The sequence below is a fragment of the Xyrauchen texanus genome, chromosome 23 (genome assembly GCF_025860055.1).
Source record: "Xyrauchen texanus isolate HMW12.3.18 chromosome 23, RBS_HiC_50CHRs, whole genome shotgun sequence".
Taxonomy (NCBI): Eukaryota; Metazoa; Chordata; class Actinopteri; order Cypriniformes; family Catostomidae; genus Xyrauchen; species Xyrauchen texanus.
Genome location: NC_068298.1, coordinates 36,446,703 through 36,472,214, shown reverse-complemented (window position 1 = coordinate 36,472,214; position 25,512 = coordinate 36,446,703). Strand labels below are relative to the sequence as shown.

At 37.8% G+C, this 25,512-nt stretch overlaps 1 protein-coding gene across 1 annotated transcript in view; it reads left to right on the top strand.

Annotated features, from left to right (window-relative positions):
* Positions 1-6,339: 6,339 nt before the first annotated feature.
* The window catches only part of LOC127663351 (trafficking protein particle complex subunit 11), a 30,268-nt gene continuing 11,095 nt past the window's right edge, over positions 6,340-25,512 (top strand). The window contains exons 1-18 of the mRNA XM_052154899.1: positions 6,340-6,456; positions 6,658-6,879; positions 7,239-7,408; positions 8,136-8,206; positions 8,302-8,416; positions 12,589-12,688; positions 13,514-13,587; positions 13,679-13,775; positions 14,984-15,117; positions 17,941-18,088; positions 18,180-18,273; positions 20,476-20,555; positions 20,970-21,048; positions 21,190-21,244; positions 21,340-21,485; positions 21,577-21,638; positions 22,692-22,824; positions 25,356-25,486. Of these exons, the coding sequence (XP_052010859.1) occupies positions 6,676-6,879; positions 7,239-7,408; positions 8,136-8,206; positions 8,302-8,416; positions 12,589-12,688; positions 13,514-13,587; positions 13,679-13,775; positions 14,984-15,117; positions 17,941-18,088; positions 18,180-18,273; positions 20,476-20,555; positions 20,970-21,048; positions 21,190-21,244; positions 21,340-21,485; positions 21,577-21,638; positions 22,692-22,824; positions 25,356-25,486 (1,893 nt within the window). The 5' untranslated portion in view covers positions 6,340-6,456; positions 6,658-6,675. The remainder of the gene's footprint in view (positions 6,457-6,657; positions 6,880-7,238; positions 7,409-8,135; positions 8,207-8,301; positions 8,417-12,588; positions 12,689-13,513; positions 13,588-13,678; positions 13,776-14,983; positions 15,118-17,940; positions 18,089-18,179; positions 18,274-20,475; positions 20,556-20,969; positions 21,049-21,189; positions 21,245-21,339; positions 21,486-21,576; positions 21,639-22,691; positions 22,825-25,355; positions 25,487-25,512) is intronic.

The following is a 25,512-nucleotide window of genomic DNA, read 5'->3' as shown; positions in this document are numbered from 1 at the left end:
GGCGCAACTATGACGATCATCCTATAATTCCACCCACGTTGAGGAGGCACTAAACTGCAGTGGAAATGCAAACTCAGAATAGTAAAGCAAGTAGAGTTGAAGCGAGTTGAACCGTAACGTGCAGTGTAAAAATGCCATAAGTGTACGAGTAGTTGATGCATAAAATGCTACTGTGCTTTTACTGTAGGTGCTCCAAACAGTCACCATTTCTTTTACATTTCTCACCATTTTTAATCACATTTTGCCTTCACTAGTTCATTTTAAATGGTTCTGCACAGTGACAATTTATTTTTAAAAGTACAAATACAGTATTTAATTCCATAGGAATGGAAATCGTAATGAATTCAGATTCTTGTTCCTCAATGGTTCCATTAAAGGAATAGTTCACACAGACAGGACGAAATGAATGGCTTGCGCTTCAGTAGGTTTTTGATTCACAAAAAAGATCCAGCTGGAAGGAGAGTATTTTACTCTGGAGAAGGGAACCCGGCAGGGTTGCCCTCTTTCCCCACTATTGTTCTGTTTTGCCCTGGAACAATTAGCAGCCGCAATACATTTACATTTACATTTATGCATTTGGCAGACGCTTTTATCCAAAGCGACTTACAGTGCAATTATTACAGGGACAACCCCCCCGGAACAACCTGGAGTTAAGTGCCTTGCTCAAGGACACAATGGTGGTGGCCGTGGGGTTAGAACCTGTGACCTTCTGATTAACAGCCCTGTGCTTTAGCCACTACACCACCACCACTCCTATAAGAAAGAAAGGAGGTTGATTTTCCAGGGGTGGTGGTGGGAGGTATGGCGCATATGCTTTTGCTTTACGCAGATTCAATTGTATTATTTGTCTCCAACCTCACTAGATCTATGCCTTGCCTCCACAGAATTATCAATTCCTTTTCTAAATTATCGGGATACAGAGTTAATTGGTCTAAATCCGAAGCGTTGGCTCTGACTGCGCACTGCCTAGTAACGGCTTTTCAGCCGGGAGTCTTTCAATGGCCCAAACAGGGCATTAAGTCTTTCTCAAATCAACTCAACCTTTATTTATAGAGCACATTTATAACAGAAGTTGATCCAAAGTGCTTTACAATACATATTTCAGTCACAAAAAGATTTAAAAAGGCAGAACGTTGGAGCTGTCCTGATATGAAGTGGAAGCTTGTTCCAGAGTTTGGGGCCTATAATAGCAAATGCCCGATCGCCCTTCAATTTGTAGTGACAACGAGGAAATTTCAGCAGACGTTGGTCAGCTGACCTAAGTGCTCTAGAAGGAGTATAAGGGACAAGAAGGTCACAGAGATATTGAGATGCGAGACCAGATAGAGTTTTATATACATAGAGCAGAATTTTATAATCTATCCTCCATTTTATGGGGAGCCAGTGTAGGGATGCTAATACTGGTGTAATGTGGTCAAACTTTCTAGACCATGTAAGGAGCCTAGTGGCTGCATTCTGGACCAACTGTAAATGGGACAAAGCAGTTTGCGGCAGTCCGGTATACAATGAGTTGCAGTAATCTAACCTTGATGATATTAGCGAATTAATCACAATTTCTAAATCTGATTTAGAGAGAAAGTGTTTTACTTTTGTAATTGATCTCAGATGGAAAAAGCTGCTCTTAACAACAGCACTGATCTATCTATTTAAAAGATAGTATCTCATCATTAGTAGTGATGAGTCCAAGATCACTCCAAGGCTCCTTGCATGATCTTGCACATTTAACGATAGTGGGACTAGTTGTTCAACCAGTCCAGGTAAAGAGGACTTGGAGTGGCTGAGAATCAGGGCTTCAGTTTTACTCTCATTTAATTGTAAAAATGTGTCAGCCAGCCAGCACTTAATAACAGCGAAGCAATTTAGGGCATTCTCTATTGATAACTGTTTTATCCAAGCATGCTGGAAAATAAATTTGAGTGACGTCAGCATAGCAATAAGACATGCCATATCTCTGAAAAATTTAGGACAGTAGGCGCATGTACGTGGAGAATAGTAAGGGTCCTAAAATCGACCTTTGCGGGACCCCACATAATAGAGGAGCCGATGTAGAGGTTAATAGAAAACGTTCTTCCTTTCAAATATGAGGCAAACAACTGGAGGGCCGTGCCCTGAATGCCAATCATACACGGCAGACGATCTAAAAGAATATCATGATCAATAATGTCAAATGCGGCACTGAGATCCAACAATACTAAAACCACACATGAGCCTGAATATAATGAAAGGAAAATATAATTAGTTACATAAGTATTTGGGTGTTTTATTCCCAGCAAATTTATGTGATTTAGTCAGAGTTACATTTTACCCTTTAATTAAAAAAATTCTAGCAGGTGGGCTTCATTACATTTATCTATGATTGGGAAGGTTAATGTTATTAACATAAATTGTGTTCCAAAATTCAACTACCTGCTACAGTCTCTCCCTGTAGATGTCCCCCTCTCTTATTTCAAACAATATGATAGCATAGTGAAGTCCTTTATTTAGAAAATTAAGCATCCCAGGTTACATTTCAATACGTTACATTTACTTTGCCGATTGACAAAGGTGGGCTAGGATTACCCAGGATTTTGTTTTATTATTATGCATTCTGTCTGAGAAATTTGGCTCATTGGTCACTTCCACCTGAGAGAGAGCCCCTCCCTGGTTTCGTATTGAACAGGAAGTTAACACCCCGTTATCTTTACTCCGATATTTGCACTCATTATGGACAAAAGTTCACAGAGTGTTTAACTCAGACATTTATTTAAATGTTGCCTCACGCATATAGCTGAACCCTAAATTACATATTAATAAATCATCTTTCTGCTGGACAGAGTGGATTGTGAGGGAGGTTAATACACTCAGTGACCTATATGAGAGTATAGTGTTGAGATCGTTTTAAAATTTGGTTCAACATTTTAAGATTCCTAGATCCCAGTTCTTTAGGTTTTTACAGCTGCGACACCTGCTCTGTACTATTTTTGGGAGTAGTGTACACCCCCCTAAAGTGGCAGATACTCTGGAAGTGGTGATTACTGCTCTTGGAAAAGTTTTTAAGCCATTTGAATTATGGGGCCACTTGAAGTGTGTTCAGTTCAGCTTTCAACACCATCATCTCATTCTCCAGACTATATAAATTAAAAATTTGTACCAAATCAATACTAATATAACAAAGATGTCATGTACCAGTGATCTTTGGTCTCTGTGACTGTCTGACTACCACAAAACTGCTTGACTAACACAAAACCAATTGGACATATTTGGGAATTAAAATCGTGATTGGTCCTGGTGTGATTATCAAACCACAAAATGATTTTATTTAATATAAAATATAAACTGTCTGCATGTGCTGAACACTTTGCAGTGAATGTGTGAAGTCACTCATATGCTAAACTCAAGTCACTGAAAGCATCACGAGCGATGTGCTTGTTATAGTATTTGACAGAACAGAGCGCTTATTCACTGTGAAGTGCGTAGTACATGCAGAGTATATTTATATAATTAAATCACAGCATTATTCACTTCAATAATCATTCTGGACCATTTCAACAACCGCTTGTGTGGAGGTGTGAAGCTACTGTCAAAAAACACACAAACTGAAAAACCATGTCAAAACCTCAGTTCAACTTATGTCACAGTATACTGTATAGTATAATGTAATATTCACAAAATGTTAATTCACAATAATAACAATAATAATTTTTAAGCAATATCTCACAAGCAAGAGTGCTGTTGTACCAATGTTGTGTTTTAGATTATGCTGTGAGGATCTTTACAGAAGCACTTCATTTGATAAAAATAAAATGCAATGTTTTGTTGAAAAGATTTTAATTTTATGAAAGTTTTATTAAATAATTTGATTAGACACTATGTTGATGCTGCTGAAGGTGAATTAAACTTTAAAACATGGAATTCAATAATAATAAAATGGAAATGATTTCATTGGGCCCTACTTGAAAAAAATATTGAAGCAATGTCAATTTTTCGGTGGTATCGAAATTGGCATAGAGAATAATAAAAATGTTGAAGGTATTGATACCAATTTATGAAATGTTAGTAACATGACAAACCTAGTTGGTAGGTTTTTAGTTTCATTATATCTCACTGGGTAGCTCCGCCCACAAATCCTGCCACCCACTTTCATGTCTATTCCACTGATAATATATCAATGGTCTATTCAAACTTTTTTCTTTTTGTTATATGACAGTCACATTAAAACAGGCATGGAACATTTTTATCAGACCTTCTTGATTTTTGTTGTTGTTGTTTTTTATTATACTTTTCAAGTGCTGTCTTTTAAATATTAATTTGACTGTTTTAGCCTTGTCCCAGACCCAAACCTTAAATATTAAATCATGAAAATCCATTAAAGAACATAAATTATTATGATTCAAACCATGATAATCTAAACAAAGTGTCAAATTAACAAACCATTTCAATATTTACATTGTAAAAAATATTTCTCCCCTTCTTCTCCCCAATTTGGAATGCCCAATTCCCCATCCACTCTTAAGTCCTCGTGGTGGCATAGTGACTTGCCTCAATCCAGGTGGCAGAGGACGAATCTCAGTTGCCTCTGTGTCTGAGACGTTAATCCACGCATCTTATCCCGTGGCTTGCTGAGCGCATTACCGCGGAGATTTAGCATGTGTGGAGACTTCACGCTATTTTCTGCGGTATACACGCACAACTCACCATGTGCCCCATTGAGAGCGAGAACCACATTATAGCAACCACGAGGAGGTTACCCCATGTAACTCTACCCTCCCTAGCAACCGGGCCAATTTGGTTGCTTAGGAGACCTGGCTGAAGTTACTCAGCACACCCTGGATTCAAACTCACGACCCCAGGGATGGTAGTCAGCGTCTTTACTCGCTTAGCTACCCAGCCCCCTGTTTGTAACTACTTTTATGCTGTTAAAACATGTTCATTTTGGACGTATTTAAAAATTACAAATAATTTTCATGAATAAAGACGTGGCTACATTTACATATGCACGGCAAAATTCTGCGAGCGAAGAAGGCAAATGTGACACAATGTGAGGTTTATACACAATGCACAGCTATCTATCAGCTGGCTCCCGTTACACGGATATTGAGTGCATGTGAAACCAGCCAATCAGCCTCTTTCTAATGAGAGTGAAGTCTTTCTTGCAAGTCAGTCCACGGTCAGCCATCTTTGGAATGCTTTCAGGAGGCCATTTCCAGTCATGCCAGAGCAGCTCCTATCTTCTTGAATGGGGGAACACTGAAATCTCAAAAACTGCTTGTCAACCTAACATTTAAATGACATATTTCATATTTCGGCAGTAAAATCTGGCAACACTGGTATCATAAACTGTGCTTCTTTACCTCATTTTAAGATAAAAAGCAAACTTTTTCCAGCTTGTATGCACATGAGCATTCTTGAGTTGATTGACAGGCGAAGTCTGTATCTAAAAGGTGATCGGCTCTTTTAACTGTAAGGCGGAACTTCCTTTCTACATCCGTTGGGCAGTTGAGCTCCTTGGCTGAGCTTTCCAATTTCCCCCATTCATTTTAATAGAAGTGGCCCCTCTCTGTAAAATGTATAGTCTCTGGTGAAGTTAAAGGAATATTCCAGGTTCAATACAAGGTAAGCTCAATCGACAGCATTTTTGACAATGTCAAAAATGTGCAAATAATATGCAAGTTTTATAAGAAACATAAATCTAAGTGCTTTTAAAAAATTAGAGGCTTCACATTTCTGCCTATAAACCCTCCAAAAATTGGCCCCATTCACTTCCATTGTACTGTAAGTACAATAATATGACACAATATCAACAATATGATCACAAAATATGATTTGATGCTGAGGTAACAACCTTACTGACTTGATTTGGAATTTACTGTAAATTGATTACACTGAAATACTGCCCCATAGTAAAAAAAACAAAAAAAAAACAACCTTTAATCATGACTCTAATCGAAACCAATGTATGGTTGAACAAGCCAATAGTTGAACAAACTGGTGTATATTTCAACAAACCGATGATTATGCCAGCACACCAGTAATTGAACACTTCAACACTTCTGCAATTCTGTATGCAGAGTAGCAAATCAAAATGTTAAATCATGATTATTGTAAATACATGCTATCAGTGTATGTGGCAGCAATCCAATGCAGATGAAGGACAACCAGCGTACAGTACACTTACAAACCAATGGCCACCTGAGACAGAAACCAGTACGTTAAAATAAATATATAAAGTAGTAAAAGTTGACTTGTAAAAAAAGGCAAGAAAATAAAACAAATGAGTTTGTAATTTTACCGTAAGGGTCGCATGAGTTCAGCAGGTGGCAGTAAAGAGGCGCTTCTACTCTCAAATGAGCCAACAAGGCACTGAAGAAGAGGCAGTCACGTGTAATGATGAAGGTGGGGTTTCGGTTATAAACAACAGCTACACATTAATGTAGGCCAAACGCCTGAAAACCGTGCGAAAACAACTCGAATCTAAAGGTAAATACCATCAGCTGTGTTTGTGTGTGAAATATAAGTGTTTAAGTGTAAATAAGTGTTAATGTAATTTCAGCAATTTTGTGTATGTCAATATAACCATTATATCTGCCAACCTGCTTTCTAGATTGGTATTTGCCATTGAAAACCCCACATTCACAGTTTGTTCATTGTAAAATGTAGATTTGTGATGTACTTTGTCAGGTGCTGTTCACCGGCGTCATGAGTCCAGCACAGTGGGATCTTCCTCCAGAGCTGTGTTGCCGGCCCATGGCCTTTGTGGCTCTGACAGGTTTGGACGTGACATATAATGCCATCCACAGAGCCATATGGGATGCCTTCTGTGCCAACCGGCGGGCAGACAGAGTGCCCATCTCTTTCAAAGTTTTGCCAGGAGACCATGAGTATCCAAAGTGCAGGACCAAGGTGAAACGAAAGCTTATTAATGAACACAACAAATATCTAAAGGGTTATGCAGTTGCTTTGAGATGCTTTATGCCTCTGGGTCTAAATGTTCAGCAAAATTAAAGCAACGTTCTGGGTTCAATAAAAGTTTAACTTAATTAACAGCATTAGTGGCATAATGTTGATTACCACAAAATGTTTGTTTTTTTTTTTTTTTTCTCGCACTAAAATGGAATTGGATTGCAAATCAAGAAACCATTAAAAACATGAAAATTTAGCCCATTTGAATTAAATTCTTGAATTGCCTTAACTCTTCTTACTCTGCTGTGGTGCGACTCTGTTGACTTAGGATCGCTAACATTGTTCTCTTTTCATGTCAGAGAACATCGTATGAGTGGTACATACCTAAAGGGATTCTGAAGACAGGCTGGATGAACAAACATCTCAACCTGGTGCCCGCGCTGGTCGTGCTGTTTTATGAGTTGGACTGGGACGATCCGCAATGGAAGGAAAAGCAGTCGGAATGTGCAACTAAAGTGGAAATCATCAGGTAGAGTTTATATCAATGGGCTTTGAGTATTTGTTGTGGAGATGTACACTTAAAGGGCTAGATGTTATGATTTAAAGGGATGTTCACCCAAAAATGAAAATTCTCTCATCATTTACTCACCCTCATGTCATCCCAGACGTGTATGACTGTCTTTTAGCAGAACACAAATGAAGATTTTTAGAAGAATATTTCAGCTCCTATACATTCTACTCCCTGACCTGTAGGTGGTGATATGCACAAAGAAGGCAAATCGCCAAAAACAAAAGAAGAAAGTGAAAGTGGAGATTTATATGTCTCACCCACACCTATAATATTTCTTCAGAATACATGGATTTAACCACTGGAGTTGTATGTATTACTTCTATGTTGCCTTTATGTGCTTTTTGGAGCTTCAAAGTTCTGGTCACCATTCTTTTGCATTGTGAGGAACAACAGAGCTGTGATATTCTTTTAAAAAATCTTAATTTGTGTTCATTCGCATATTTTGGCAATTAAAACGTATATGTTTCACACAGAAACACAAATACTGCATATCAACTGTAAACTTTTGATATTCAATTCTCAATAGTAAAAAGATAAAAATGAAATAATTATTAACTAATTTGAATTGCCAAATGTAAGCTGTGTCCCACATTTTGAATATATAAAGGAATCAATAAAAACATATCGGGCAAATCAGTCATTATTTATCTTTGTTTGTTGTTTGCTGATATTTTTTTCCTCACAGAACAAGTTTACAAGGAAGAAACACGAAGGTTGCTGTAGTTTTGATTCAGAAGAAGACGCCTCTTCCACCAGGTATCACACAAAGTGAAATCATAGTTTCAGTCACTCCGATCTGATCTCTGTGTCAGTTAGATGTTGTTGAGTAAAGCTGTGCTCGTTTGTCTCAGGTGAAGATCTAGTGGCATCTGAGAGAGCTTCTACTCTGTGTGGTGCCTGTGATCTTTCTGGGAAGTCCCTGTTTGTTCTGCCCCATACTGACCACCTGGTGGGATACATCATTAGGTTAGTCAAGTAATTTATTTATGTGCTCATAAAAATGCTCCGATACCAAAAACCAATACAATCTGACGTACAAATGTAATTCTGTAAACATTCAGTGCACAAATTAAGACCACGTTATTAGTGGTCGACTGATATATTGCCGAGGCCAATAAATCGCCGATATTTTGGCTTTTTTAATTTTCTGCATCAGCCGATATATTTTTCCGGCTGGCCGATTTGTTCCTTGAGGCTACCGAGAATCGCCTGCTTGCATGTGAAGTGACTAAGACATGTAAATTACCAGTCCGGTTCGTTTTGTTGTTGCGTGTCATCGTGTTACTATAACAATAGACCGGTGTGCAACAGTCTTATTTAAACGGTCCACATATCAGAGCCGTGGCAGACGTGTTTGAGCTCATAAAAGTGCTCGCCTGATTCATTCTCTCTCTCTCCTCAACAGTTCACTGTAACTTTTAACTGTCATGTCTAATATAAAAAGGCATATGTCAATAAAACTAATATCACATACCATCTGCAAATATGAGAATATCTCGTTTAAACATATGTAATAAACCAACCTCACACAACTTCAGCAGATCCAGCATCCTGTGGAGCACTCATTTATTTACATCTAAAGCACGTATACTACCAGCCTCTCCTCAGCAGTTCCCTGTAACATTTCTAATGATAAAAGACAAATATCAATAAAACTTGTATTCTATACCATTTACAAATATGCAGATATCTCATTTAAAAAGATGTCATTCACGAACCTCATGAAAATCCAGCGTTTTCTTCCCGACAAGTGCTCATGTAATGTCTTCCTCTGAAGTGCGTATTCTATCAGCCAGAATCAAAACTTTGTGATCAGGATCAAAAGTTCTTCTGATTGACAAAATCATGACGGTCACTCCACGTCAATCCAAGCAGGCGATCCAGGCCGTTTAAACTGTCAGGAGATTGAGGCTTGCAGTGGATCCTCTCGAGCACATATGTGCAACTTCTGAAAGAAAGCGCCGCCGAGGCTGTATACGGATGTATGATGAAAATAAGGTGCTTTTCAAACTGTTCGGAAACCAGTTTCCTTAAAATCCCATTCATTCAAAACAGATGTCAGTTAAGCCATTAAGTGATTAGGCAGCAAGATTTTCTTTTTCAGATGCAGCCCAATCGCTTCACATGTGCTATGTGCTAAGTAAATGTCTTATTCAATATGCGCTGTATGTACAATTGGTTTAATTTTATATATATTTTTAGTAAATGCGATTGCTAACATGAACATGCCATCCAAGGTTGCTGGACTACTGAGTGTACTGTTATTTCATTCTTCCTATTATATTAACAATTTCTTCATGTGTAAATAAATGACTAAAATGTGATGACTAAACAGAAATCAGAAGAAACTGCTATCAACCATATAAAATGCAATATCAGTTTTTAGTTTTTGTTTGAGTAAATATAGTGCTAAATAAGAGTTTTTATATATATATATATATATATATTAGCAATTTTACTCTTGTTATTTACTATATTAAATTGTGTGATTATATCGGCCTATCAGCCACACTGCTCTCTGGATATTGGCATCAGCCATTAAAATACCCACATCGGTCGACCACTACATGTTATGTCCTAGTGTGATTATTAAAGGGGTCATGACATGGGTTTTTTTTATTGTATTATTATGTTCCCTTAGGTGCAATTATAGTATTAATATATATTTTTTTAAGAAAAACGTTTAAAATCTAGTGATTTATGACCTTTTCCCACCCTGTTTCTCATCCTCTGATTCAAACAGTCTGTTTTGGGGGCGTTTTCCATTTAAGACTTCAGTGTTAACGCCCACTGTTATGATTGGCTAACGTCAGTGCCTATGTATCAATTATTGACGCCCCAGCCAGAACAATATGCAAGTAAACTAAGTAAAAACACTGTGATTATTCATAATGAATGAAATTGCGCTTTAAAAAGTAGTTTAAAGTTTAAAATAGATTACTTACAGTTTGCGTCGTCGTTGTTCCCAGAATAGTCGGCACGGACTTATCTTTGAGCAACAGTTTTCTGGCAAAGCCAGCATCATATTGAGATTTGTTCTCAAAACAGTCATCCTTAAAATGTACAGAACAAACGCTCAAGTTAACACTTAACTGGGACGTCCGCAAAAAATAAACTGCATCCATTTTTCCCTGACGTCTGGATCTTTCGGCAGCTTATTCAGAGGTTTTGTTTGACCACAGCCAGGAACAGCACATCTGTGTGGCATCGTAATTTTCCTGTGCACAAGTAGTCTCTGTCAGAGCTCGCTGTCCATCGACTGAACACTTGTGAGGCGCACGGCGATACTGAAATGAGCGTAGTTGTCTTGCGCTTAAAGCGTGAGTTATCTTGTGCTGGAGGCGGTCATATGGAAACGCTGTTACGTCACTTCTAACCGACACGTCACTTCTAACCATGAATCCAGAACGAGCTGTATTTTGAGTTTGATTAAATAAATGATTCGTTTAGAATGGGGAGGACGTCTTAAAATATTAAACTTGCAGGACGTTTTAATGATACAAAGACCTCTTATATACCAAAAGATCAAGGCAAATTTGGTTTCTCATGTCATGACCCCTTTAAACCACAAAGGCTGTGATTTAATAAGTTAAATGTATAGTTTGCATGTGCTGCGTGCTTCATATGTGAGCGCGTGTGAATGTCTGGAGTGGGTGTTGTGTTGACAGCGGGTGCTTTACAATTTGCAACTCCTCATACATGGAAAACACCATCATGAGCATTGTGCGCTCTGTTTGTAGCAGATAACAATGAGCAAAGTGCTAATTCAATTTGTAGTGTGAGGCACATACAGACTACGTATTTAATTAAAGGTGCAGTATGTAAGATACAGAAACCCTTGTTATTAATGACATCTGTGGCCGTTAAGTGAACTGCAGCCAGCTACGTGTTGCTCGTACTCGTGCACACACTCCATAGGGACACAAGCAAGAGATCATCAGCCAAAACAATGACCTAATGTATAAAGAGACTGAATGTGATTCACCGGTATCGTGCTGACAGATATAGGTACCATAATTAAAATTACACAGTTATGATTGTTTTACTACAAACTCTGAGAATTAACCAAAAGTACTTGTCAGCTAATATAGCATACTGATACACACATACAGCTACATACTACTGAACAATACCAGGCAGTTTACTGTTGCACTGTTATGTTGCACTATTCTATGCTTTGTATGTCATATGTTGTAAAACGATTGAGAAACCAGCATATCTTATATTTATCCTGAATACCTGACTTTTAGTATAAAGAGAAGTTCTTTGAAATTATTTGAAGTTAAGAAGCAAGGTAGCTTAAAGTTAGCTAAAATTACAAGGATCAATCCTTATGGCACTATATTTCACATGCTTTGCAGTTATGTAAGCTTATCTGTCCAATAAGAAGAAAGCCAATTCAGGGTCGGTTTTGGGGATGTCCCTCCAGGAATCAAATGCCCTGCCGGTTTTCGCTCAACCACGATCACGCTCCCGCTTAGCCAGACAGGGTTCAGTATAAGGCTCTCGGGAGCACTCTCGGGAGCACATCACATCCTTTGGATTTTCCCTGCAAAAGCGACCCGCTCCCTTCGCATGAAAAGCAGACTACAGGCTTTAATAGGCAACATAGGAAGTCCAGAAAGGGCTCATATAAGTTCAAATGAAGAAATACAAATGAACAATTAAATACATTAATTACACCTCAAACTGAAACAAATAAATCTAGAAAGATAAAAAAAAAAGAAAACACTATCTTTTGTTACATTTTAAAGGTATAGTTCACTCAAAATACTCCTGTATACACACCTGTATGCTTTTTTTTTGTCTATTGTGGAACAAGTGGAAATTTAGAAAAAAATCACACATTTCAGTTCTTTTCCATACAATGACAGTTCACAGTGACCAAGATCAAAGATCGATTCTTCTAAAATGTCCACTTTTGTGTTCACCTGAAAATAAATAACAGCATACAAGTTTGGAACAATGTGAAGGAGACAAAATTACTATTGTACAGTATGTGTGACACTTTTACAAGACTCCTCCCAATGCTGTAATTTCAATCACATACAGCATTCTTGGTATTTTTCCTGCTGATTGTGCTACAGTTATATTGATAAACTGTAGTTACAGTTTTGTGTTTTTGTGTGTGTCTGCAGATTGGAGAACGCTTTCTACGAACATGCACAGACCTACTATTATAATGAGATCCGGCGAGTGAAATCTCACAAGGAGTTCCTCAACAAAACTACACACCAGGTAATCTGGAGCTCATTCTAGATGTAAGATTAAAACCTGAATTTTATATCCCACTCAGTATCCTAACCATGTGCAATGCACTAAAACGACAAGCTTTATGTTTTGTCATAAACAACCACTACGAGCGACAGGACATTTTACCCATCGCTGGGTAGCGCTATGTATTTGTATGTAAAACGTCAAATATGTTCTGACTGGCTGAGAGCGTGTCACGTTGTGCTGGAGTTTCGATTTCAGAGTGGACAGACACACTGCTTGTGTGTATCACGTCTTGTTAACTTGCATTAAAACTCACAAAATGACAGCAAATAAGAGTTCAGACTGGATGACCTTCATATTTTGTGCAAGTATGATGTATATGGTGAAACTTGCAGCCGTTTTAAATGGTGTATAATATAAATTAATCAAAGTAGAACGTGCAAGAATTGCACTTAATCTACACCACTAGTGTGAAATTGCACAACACTGCTATTAAGCACATTTAAGAGGTAGCAGTCATGGAAATTTGTTTTGTGAATGCACATTTTTCTTGTTTAATTTTGCTCTAAGAGATTTCATCAGTCTGATACTGTTCTTGTGTAGAATAAAACTTGCTTTCAGGAAATAGTACTTTCTAATTTATGAGTTTAAATCCTTCCCAAATCAGTCTGAATCATACATTAGTGAATCAGCCTGAATAACAATTATTTCTAAAAATCTTAATTGGAAAAGTTGTGAAAATTCCTTGTTTAAAAAATTGTGGGAGCACTAAGTGTTGTGTTTATGTGAGTCATGTGTTCATCTAACAGTGTTAAACAGTCCAACTCTCACCTGCTGTCATTCCAGCTGCTGTTTGTCAGGCACCAGTTTAAGATGGGTTTCTTCAGTGAACTAAAGCAGGACACTCAAAATGCCCTCAAGTAAGCACTTTGAACAGGAATTTGCTTGCTTATAAGATATATGATTTCCATGAACTTATAAAAACCCTCACAACTGTGCTCCATTGAACAGATATTACAGGACTGCTTACAGCCTCGTCCATGAACTCCGAGCACATGAGACAAACATGCTTGAGATCAAAACCATGGCTGGATTCATTAACTACAAGGTTTGGATTTGAACTAGATTTTTACATCTTCTGAAGAAAATGTGCAAAACTTCTCAATGTAATGGGGTTTTTGGTGGTTGCTAGGAGAATCCTTGGTGGTTTCGGATAGAGGTATACAGATATATCAGTTTTACCGATTAATCGGTGCCGATAATTGTTCTTTGGAACTGTTAGTTATCTGCAAAAATCTATCCTATAGGTGCTGATAGTTTTTTTTTTATTATTGTTTTGGCTTGTTTTCCAATATAAATATGTCAAACTGTTTTAAAACAGGGTAATTCTTTTAGCAGCTATACTGCAGAAGAAAATATAGTTATCTGAGAATGATGAATATAATATTAGAAATAACTCAATTCAAATATCTAAAAATCCTTGACGTGAATGCAGGCCAATCTGTAAACATTAAAATACTGTTTCAAAATGTTTTGTGGTAATCAACATTATACCACAAATGCGGTCCATTGAGCATAACTTGTATTGAACCCAGAATGTTCCTTTAAATATAGAAGACTGTAACTGAGCCAAGTCTCAGTCATTTCAAAATAAGAGTTCCCAGCATGTTTCGGCTTGTTTATAGTTAAAAGTCCTGCTTTATGCACCAAATGTTTGTGCATAAGAAAAATTCACTTTCTGGTTATTGTTGGGATTTTGGTTGAACAATAAACAGTTTTTTTTGTTTGATAGTTTTTTCCATTTTGGACTCTGGTAGTCTCTCTGTCTGCGCCTGTCACAGCAAGGAAATGTTTTTTATATATATATTTTAGAAATCGATTTTTTAAAACTATTGGCCAATTAATCGGTTATCAGCTTTTTCCACCATCTTAGGAATCATATTAGCAAAATCCACATCCACCTCTAATGTGTAGCTTGCAGCTTGAGAAGCTTCAGATCCAAAGTAACCATCCCAACACTGTTAGTTTGATGGCACAGCACCATCAACAAATAGTGATGCTTGCAGGTACGCTGTACATTTTTTTTAAATAATAATAGTGACACTCGCCTCCGCTAATGAATGGCTGTGTCTCAACCTAGTGAGCTTTCTACGGCTTTAGACACAACCAATATGAGGTGTCACACAAACAGATGTATACACCACACAGGAAACAGGCCTGAGTTGATTTCCTGTTGTCATTCTCTTGTAAATTGCACGGTCATTTTCAGTTGCATTGTGTTCAGAGTGGATTTCTAACAGTGGGCTTCACTTGCAGATCTGCAGACTGTGCTTTCAGCATAACACCCCCCTGGACGCCATCGCTCAGTTTCGTAAACACATCGACCTGTGTAAGAAGAAGATTGGTAGCGCAGAGCTGGCCTTTGAACACACCGCCTGGATGTCCAAACAGTAAGATTGAACATTGCCATATGTGCTCCTGATCTTTGTGGCCATTTTAACTGTGTTAAATATTTTTTGATGGATATAATAAATCGTAAAATTGTCCCTTCTGGCAAATCTTTGTTTTGTTTTTTTTTTGTTCAAAGCTAGTCTATACAACTCATCATTTTAATGAATGTTTAGTACTCGTATGAATACCATATGCTTCTGGGTAGTAAAGTCCTGCCATTGTATAGATATGAATAACTAGGTATAATTTATTGTATCTTAAGACAAAGATATCAACACATCAAGGGCCTCGTTGTGTAATATTGGCAAAGTATGTTGCTCAACCCAACTCTGTCTTGAGTTAAGATCTCAAGCGTTCCAGTCTTTACATTTCCCCCACAGTAATCAATGTTTCATTTAATTGAATAATTGACACACTTGAGTCACACTGAAAAGTGTATGAGTGTCTTTGCATTAGATATCAAAATGTTAAACCAAGTGCCATGGAAAGATGGCACAAGAGCACTTTTTCAAGCATTCAGAGCATTCAAAAATAGCTTGTTCGATTTCAGATTGCAGTGTTTCCCCTAGGTTTACAGCTTTGGTGCCCTACGCAAACTGTGTAGTATGCATTTTGGCAGCGGCGGTACTGATAATAGAATATTACACCATATCAAAGCAAAACATTCCTCGACTCTGAATAGCCCCAGAATCGGGGTCGACTCCATCACAGGAATCGACTCTCGGTGTCGACTCTGTTACTGTGTCCGAAATCACTCACTTGTGAGTGTCTAATCCCTAGAAAAATTATATTTTTGAAGTCGAGTAGATTGTATATTTTTTACATTTTGAGTGTATTACTATTTGTTATATGTTCAATTAATGTGACGTCATATCACGATCGTTGCAGCGTTTGAGTAGCCTCAAAGTCTAGTGTGACCGCGGCATTAAACCGCATCAGGGAGCTGTTGCAGAAACTTTGCATTTGTCCTACATGTAGCTTGTAACTTATCTCTTTAGAAATAGATAACAGTCATAGTGACTCTAGTTTGTAATTATGCATACCTCCGTGCCAGAAAACCTGGAATCGAACGTGAGTGTGTGAGTGTGTGAGTGTGTGTGTGTGAGTGAGTAAAGTGCTTTGAATACCGCTAAGGTTAAAAATGCGCTATATACAGTGCATCCGGAAAGTCTTCACTTTTTCCACATTTTGTTATGTTACAGCCTTATTCCAAAATGGATTAAATACATTTTTTCCTAAAAATTCTACAAACAATACCCCATAATGATAACGTGAAAGAAGTTTGTTTGAAAAACAAATCACATGTACAACAGTATTCACAGCCTTTTGAGACACTCAAAATTTAGCTCCGGTGCATCCTGTTTCCACTGATCATCCTTGATGTTTCTACAACTTGATTTGAGTCCATCTGTGGTAAGTTCAGTTGATTGGACATGATTTGGAAAGGCACACACCTGTCTGTATAAGGTCCCACAGTTAACAGTGCATGTCAGAGCACAAACCAAGCCATGAAGTCCAAGGAATTGTCTGTAGACCTCCGAGACAGGATTGTATCAAGGCACAGATCTGAAGAAGGGTACAGAAAAATGTCTGCAGCTTTGAAGGTCCCAATGAGCACAAGCGCCTCCATCATCCGTAAATGGAAGTTTGGAACCACCAGGAGTCTTCCTAGAGCTGGCCGCCCGGCCAAACTGAGCGAGGGGAGAAGGACCTTAGTCAGGGAGGTGACAAAAAACCCAATGGTCAATCTGACAGAGCTCCACCGTTTCTCTGCGGAGAGAGGAAAACCGTAAAGAAGAACAACCATCTCTGCAGAACTCCACTAATCAGGCCTGTATGGTAGAGTGGCCAGACGGAAGCCACTCCTCAGTAAAAGGCACATGACAGTCCACCTGGAGTTTGCCAAAAGGCACCTGAAGGACTCTCAGACCATCAGAAACTAAATTCTCAGGTCTGATGAAACAAAGATTGAACTTTTTGGCCCGAATGGCAAGCGTCATGTTTGGAGGAAACTAGGCGCTGCTCATCACCTGGCAAATACCATCCCTACAGTGAAGCATGGTGGTGGCAGCATCATGCTGTGGGGATGTTTTTCAGCGGCAGGAACTGGGAGTCTAGTCAGGATCAAGGGAAAGATGAATGCATCAATGTACAGAGACATCCCTGATGAAAACCTGCTCCAGAGTGCTCTGGATCATCAGACTGGGGCGAAGGTTTATTTTCCAACAGGACAACGACCCTAAGCACACAGCCAAAATAACAAAGGAGTGGCTACGGGACAACTCTGTGAATGTCCTTGAGTGGCCCAGCAAGAGCCCAGACTTGAACCCGATTGAACATCTCTGGAGAGATCTGAAAATGTCTGTGCACCGACACTCCCCATCCAACCTGATGGAGCTTGAGAGGTCCTGCAAAGAAGAATGGGAGAAACTGCCCAAACATTTATGTGCCAAGCTTGTAGCATCATGCACAAAAAGGCTTGAGGTTGTAATTGGTGCCAAAGGTGCTTCAAAGTTTTGAGCAAAGGCTGTGAATGCTTATGTACATGTGATTTTTTTTTTTTTTTTTTTTTAAATGTATTTATTTTTTTTTATTTTTTTTATAAATGTAATACAATTTAAGATTTCAAACAAACTTCTTTCATGTTGTCATTATGGGATACTGTTTGTAGAATTTTGAGGAAAATAATGAATTTAATCCATTTTGGAATAAGGCTGTAACATAACAAAATGTGGAAAAAGTGAAGCGCTGTGAATACTTTCCGGAAGCACTGTAAGTGCAGATCATTTACATGTCCATGTTCACTTGACCTCTCACTTTAGGTTTCAGTCGTTTGGTGATTTGTTTGATGAGGCCATTAAACTGGGCCTCACAGCAATCCAGACCCAGAACCCAGGCTTCTACTACCAGCAGGCTGCATACTATGCACAGGAGCGCAAGCAGCAAGCGGGACAGCTCTGCAGTCATGAGGTGCTGCTACTCACTATCCAATGTATCAGGAATGTTATCTGCTCTAATTTGAGAGTGTGATGTGTAATCTCCTACTGGTCCTGATCCACAGGTAGGTGTGGGCTTCCCTGCACCTGACCCTCTGGAGACCCCCACCGGAGCTCTGGACTTTTATGGACAGAGACCCTGGAGACAGGGACATCAGAGTGAGTGATCACCCTCTCAGAAATAATCTATCTGTGTCTTTGTTTGAATCTCACAAAATCTGTCAAAAACTATTTTGAAATTAAAAAAAGAAAATGAAGCCTATTTTAGGACCATTAAAATGTTTAAGGAATGTTCTGGGTTCAATACAAGTTAAACTTAATTGACAGTATTTGTGGCATAAAGTACTACATAAGTAAAATTGCCTTGCTAAACACTGGTAATTCAAAGTGCTTTGGGGGGTATTTACACTTGGCCACTTCATGTATTTTCACTGCTATCCGATCATGACCAGGTGTAAATGCCCTCCGAAACACATTCGAGACTGATTGCAATCCGATCGCCAAACCAATTCAGGAGGTGGTTTGAGAGGCATTCCAGACGAAACTGGTCAAGTGTACTGTAAATGCATCTGGCTGTTCAAGACGCATATGTTAACTTTACTCTGCCAAAACAGCGCTTTGTCAGCATGTGGAAAATGCTAAGTATAACTGCTGCTACAGAGTATTTGCATAGGGTTCACGTCACGCAATGAATAACAACAAATTAATACATGGAATCACGTTGTAGGTTTAAAGTCACTAGGAATCAAATAATAAATTGCATCTTTTTATTTTTTTTATATCCCCTTTTTTCTCAATATGGAATGGCCAATTCCCTCTACTTAGTAGGTACTCATGTTGGCACGGTTACTCACCTCAATCTGGGTGGCGGAGGACAAGTCTCCGGTTCTGAGACAGTCAATCCGTGCATGACACTGCAGAGACTCGCAGCATGTGGAGGCTCATGCTACTCTCCGCAATCCACTCACAATTTACCAAGCGTCCCATTGAGAGCGAGAAGCACTTAATCATGACCACGAGGAGGTTACCCCACGTGCCTCTATCCTCCCTAGCATCCGGGAACATTTGATTGCTTACGAGACCTGGCTGGATTCAATCAGAATGCCCTGGACTCCAGGGGGTGTTAGTCAATGTCAATACTCGCTGGGCTACCTAGGCTCCTAATATATCCCATCTTTTAAATGTTCTGCCCGGCATTAGCTTAATCACGGAAGTGAACTCTGTGTTATTTGTATATAGCACAAGAATTGAAGATCGGATTTATATCCATTTGGCAGAGACACATTGATGTGGCCAGGTGTAAATAGAATATGCTTTTTCAATCAGATAGCAGTCCGATCAGTAAAAAAGTTGCCAAATGTAAATGGGTCTTTACATAAAAATGATAAAGAAAATACAAGATACATACAAATCTATTTCAAACCAGTAGGAAACCGAAATAAGAATAAAAAGTAATAAAATAAATAGAAAACAACTTCAACATAAAAAACTATTTCGACTTGTTCCCAGTTTATTTAAAAAAAGCAAAAATTGCAGTTAAAGTGAGGCATTTACAGTGGACGTGAATGAAGCCAGTTCAAAAATGTTCAAATCAATGTAAAAATGTTTCAAAAGTATAGCCACAAGATGTAAACATTATACATGTTAACATTATTTTAGTATGATGAAATCTGGGAAATTTGGAATTTGGTGTTACGGCATTTACCAGACTACATTACACATTGGGTTACATTGTCATGATGACAAAGTGGTAAAATTGGACATCATATAACTCAGATAAGGTTAATAAGCAATTTTATCACACTAAAATCATGTTAACATGTATAATGCTTCAATTTTCTATACTTTTGAAACTATACTTTTGTGATTATTTTAATGTTTATGGACTGCTCCGTTCACTTCCATTGTAACTTCCCTTCCCTGTTTTTTTGCTTTTTTATATAAATAAACGAGAGAAGAGAAATAATTTTTTGTGGTAATCAAAATTATGCCACAAATGATGATGACTGAGCTCAACTTGCATTGCTCATGGAAAATTCCTTTAAGCACATCCTTTCCAATTCTCATCTCTGTAATGTGCAAAATAATATGTACAGCTATAAAGAAAAAAATACTGCTAGAATGAGAATAATATGAATACAATTTAAATATCAGAAATCATAATGGTAATTAAATTATACATATGTGTGTGTATTTTTTAGCTTTTTTCTTTAGGTGAAATATGACCCAGGCATATGAATTATTTATCATCATAATGCCATAAAAGCTGTTGCCATCATGTACAACAAAAGACTTGTGAGCTTACAATCTAACCTAAGGGCTATAAAGTCTTTTTTTGACTCAGTGACTTTTAACCCTTAGGCATCGATCCTCCTGACCCTGAAAAAGAGAAACAAGGCATCCTTGCTCTTCAAGTAAAAGAGAGAGACGTGCTTCATTCGGTGGGACATTTTTTTGCACTGAACATACAGTTGCTCTTGAATAGCAGTTACATTACTAGTCAAAAATCTGAACACACTGGACTGAATTGTTCAATGTTTCTCATGTTTTTAGAAATCTTTTGATATAAAGGCCTATGCTTAAATGCTCGAAATACGTTTTGTAGAAATGATAGATTGTGCCAACAAGCATACATGTGAACTGCTTGTCAAATCAGATAAGAGCACAGAAACTAACTGATGTATAATATTGTTGCTGACATTAGTGCTATTTCATAGCTTTGACTTCACTATTATTCTAAAATGTGGAAAGTAGTAATGAAGAATGAGTTGTGACTGGTAGTGTACGTTACATTTCAAAGTTGAAAATCTGCAGTATTTCTCTCCTAATGGTTGTGTGTGTATTTGTCCTGTCAGGAGCTGATCATTGCTCTCCTCAGTAATGCTGTTGCCCAGTTTAAGAAGTACAAGTGTCCTCGAATGAAGAGCCATCTCAGTCAGTGCTACACGCTTGAATTGTATTCTTTATTTGATTGTGAAGTAAAACTAGAAATATACAATTCAGTGCTGATCAGCTCTGGAATATGACTGGGTAACTTTTGTCTGACATTTTTGCAATCTCTCTCCGTTTTTGCAGTGGTTCAGATGGGAGAAGAATATTATCATGCAAAAGACTACACCAAAGCAGTAAAGTGAGTGTGAGCTGTGCCTATATCTGTCTTAAATGGCTTGTAGCTATAGTCCTAATGTGAGCTGTTAGATATAAATGTGTGTGTGTGTTTTCTAGACTGTTGGATTATGTGATGTGTGACTATCGTACGGAGCGCTGGTGGTCTCTGCTCACGTCAATCCTGTGTACAGCTCTGAAGTGCTCTTACCTCATGGGTCAGGTGAAGGATTACATCACCTACTCCATGGAACTGGTGGGCAGAGGTACATGATCACACTGTATTGATCCATACTCTCCACTACTCACCAAATGCAAAAGTGTCTCTGGTTAACATGTGTGTTTGTGTGGTTTTAGCTTCTATCCTCCCTGAAGAGCAGAAGTCCAGGATCGAGAAGAATCTAATTAAAGTGCTCATGGTTTGTATAGATATAGATTTCATAATCATTACAAAGAATTAGTAGTGGGGAAAAAAAACTGTATATCTCAATGTTTTTCAACCCTTTATTGAAATTCAATATACATCTTGGTATTTATGTAATTCATATAATCAACCAAATAGCCTTTGTTGACAAGTGGATTCAAAATATTTAAAGCAAGAAGTCAATTTAAACATAATCAAGGCATGTTTTCAGTACTGCTATTCACTTAAAGAACACAAAAAATAATAATATGCAATTATTTTACTTGTATGTAACAAATAGGGCTGTCGATTTGGCACGTTATTTCAGTGCAATTAATTATATAAAAAATTATGTGGTTAAACAAATTGGGCAATTTAATCATGTCCCCAGACCGTTATAAGGAATATTCCTACCATTGGAGCAATTCAAGCTTTAAGTACGGCCTGTTTTCTGCAGGGGGCAGTAGGGGAAACTCCAGCTGTACAGGCAACACGCAGCTTATGCGAAGAACAAACCGCTTATACCGACAGCAGACGGCACAAGATGAGAACACGTTATTGCGTTCAAACTAGTGGTCGACCAATATATCGCCAAGGCCAATAAATTGGCTGATATTGTGACTTTTTAAATTATCGGCAATGGGCAATAAATTTTCTTTATCATAAAATATCTGTTTAAAATATCTCTTTATTAATGCTCTTATACTACTACCAAATAAAATTACATTAAAATCATTAAAGATTCATGATGTTGGTTAATTTGATATCAGCATATTATTAAAATTTTTAATATATATTACCAAGTTACATTAATTTGTACTTATTATAATTACATTTTGTTTTTACATTGATTATTTTAATGTTTGTTTGGGTATTGTTGTATTCTTCATTGGTTAGTTGGTGAATACATATAAATGCAATTTTAAAATATATTATTTCTTGTTTATCTTGTGGACCTGCTGTAGATTTAAATGTTATGTTTTTGTAATGCACATAAAGCCTATTTTCCTATGAAATCAGCTTACAAAATTATGCAAAATGATGTCCTGTGTATTTCATGGATTGTCAGAATGATGTCCCGGAGCCTGAACCGGACTGTGACCCGGTCTCCGTGAAGGCGGCCCAGTCTCTCTGGAGTGACCGCATCTCTCTGGCCGGCAACAATGAGTTCACCATTGATGTCCAGGACTATGTGCCCTTTGGTAAGCACTCATACAAGACTCGCTTCTTTTAAATACATTTTTGAATCCAGGCATAATTTTAGCTGGCCTTAACACCACAATACAATGCTGATCCTAAACCATTTGACATTTAGTCCTAAACAAAAGAGTCTGACAAAAATCTAGACCAGGAGCAAGAAATGAGTCAGCCATTTGTGCAATAGTGGACTACTGTATACAGTAGTTAAATGTGTGGTTAGTTGTTTTTGTCTAGTGATATATTAAAAAAATGTTTTGAGTTAAATACAAATTAAGCTCTACTGGCAGCACCAGTGACTTCCTGTCAATTTACAGAAAATAGTTCCATCACAGTGTAAAATCCAGAAAACAGCTTACAGTGGAAATATATAGTGTAAAAGGATAAATGTAAAAACAAACAGTTATACATAGTGAGTCATGTTTGATAAAACTGTGTACTACACTTGTGTATGCAAAGGTATGTCTATCAGTATTTAGACCTGAGAACCGGTTCTTATTTGGAAAATATCCCATTTAAAAAGTACATAAATATGAGAACTGTATTATTTTCAAGGTTCCTGAATGTGAATTTTTCCAGAAAGACTCTTATGAGCCAGTTCTTTTGAATCTGCAAAAAACACACTGTGACAAGTGTAATCAGATTCCTGAACAAATGACTCTTTTGAATCTAGAGTGCGACAAGTGTACTCCACTGACTTAAAATGGGCAGTTACTGACTGGTTGTTCAGATGACAATGTGTAGTTAAAGATAGACCTACACATGAGTTTTGTTGCAATCGGTTACATTTTTTTAAAGCGACGGTTCACCCAAAAATGGAAATTCTCTAATCATTTACTCATCCTTATGCCTTCCCAGATGTGTTTGCCTTTCTTTCTTCTGCTGAACACAAATTATGATTTTTAGAAGATAATTTCCGCTCTGTAGGTCTCTCAATGCAAGTGAATGGTGACCTGATCTCAGAAGCTCCAAAAAGTACATAAAGGCAGCATAAAAGTAATCCATAAGTGATATGATGGTTGTGGGTGAGAAATACCTTTTTTGCTAGAAATCTCCATCTTTGACCAGCCCCAACCAATAGGTGGCTGAATGTGAAGGTGTACATTTTTAGTAAAAAAAGGACTTCAATATTGATCTGTTTCTCATCCACAACTGTTATATCACTTCAGAAGATATGGATTAAACCACTGCAATCTAATTATTTTATTCTGCCTTAATGTCCCTTTTATACCTTCAAAGTTCTGGCCACCATTCACTTGCATTGTATGGACCAACAGAGCTGAAATATTCTTCTAAAAATCTTCATTTGTGTTCTGCAGAAGAAAGAAATTCATATACATCTGGGATGGCATAAGGATGAGTAAATGATGAGAGAATTTTCATTTGTGGGTGAACTATCCCATAAGGGATCTTAAATTCCTCACAATTCCCATCCCTTATATCCTTTCAACTAATGTTTAAAACAGTTAGAGGATGTGAAAGGAGGAGGCGAGAACCGGCTTGTCAATATAAATAATAATTTAATGAACTCAAAAACACATAAACAAACACACATGATGGACATGCCCGTAATTCTCTCTCTCTCGAACAATCGTCACCGGCCGCCTTTATCCCTCGCGCGCGATATTCTGACCCGGCCCCTCCCCCCTCCGCTCCACATCATGTCATTACCAAGTAAAGCTGGTAAACCCGGTTAATATAACATGATACTCGCAAGAATACCAGAAAGAGAATTTTTACATCGAGAAATATCCACCAACAGGATAACTGTCAAGCACAAAAGGAGATATTAGGCAGAATGTTAGCCACAGTCACGATTCACTTTTATTGCACCTTATGCCATCCTTGATGTGTGTGACTTTCTTCTGCTGAACACAAAGATGTTTAGAAGAACATTTCAGCTCTGTAGGTCCATACAATGTAAGTGAATGGTGACCAGAACTTTGAAGCTCCAAAAAGCTCATATAGTCAGCATAAAAGTAATCCATAAAACTGCAGTGGTTTAATCTATATCTGCAGAAGTGGTATGATATGTGTGTGTGAGAAACAGATCAATATTTAAGCCATATTTTACTATAAATTCTCCTTCCTGCCCAGTTGGTAGCGAGGTGCGCAAAGAATGTGAAAGTGGAGATTTATAGTAAAAAAGGATTAAAATATTGGTTTGTTTCTCACCAGCACCACATCACATCGCTGAAGACATGAATTAAACCACTGGAGTTGTATGGATTACTTTTATGCTGCATTTATGTGCTTTTTGGTGCTTTAAAGTTATGGTCACCATTCACTTGCATTGTATGAATCTACAGAGCTGAAATATTCTTCTTAAAATCTGCATTTGTGTTCAGAAGAAGATCTGCTTTCATACAATGAAAGTGAATACTGATATAAAAGAAAGAACTTTGAAAGAAATTAGGTTGAGTAAATGACAGAATTTTCGTTTTTGTATGAAATATCCCTCCAATGTGATTGAGCTGATGTGACGTGATTGAAACATAATGATATGTATCTGTTTACTTTCATGTCTTTCCCTCAGTTCAGTGCAAAGCCAAGTTCCTGTCTCCTAGTTTCCACATCGATGAGCCTGTCCAGCTACATGTCTATGTAAGAGCTGACTGCCCACATCCTGTGCGCTTCTCAAAGCTGTGTGTCAGCCTCAACAACCAGGTACAGAACACCTGACACACGTATAT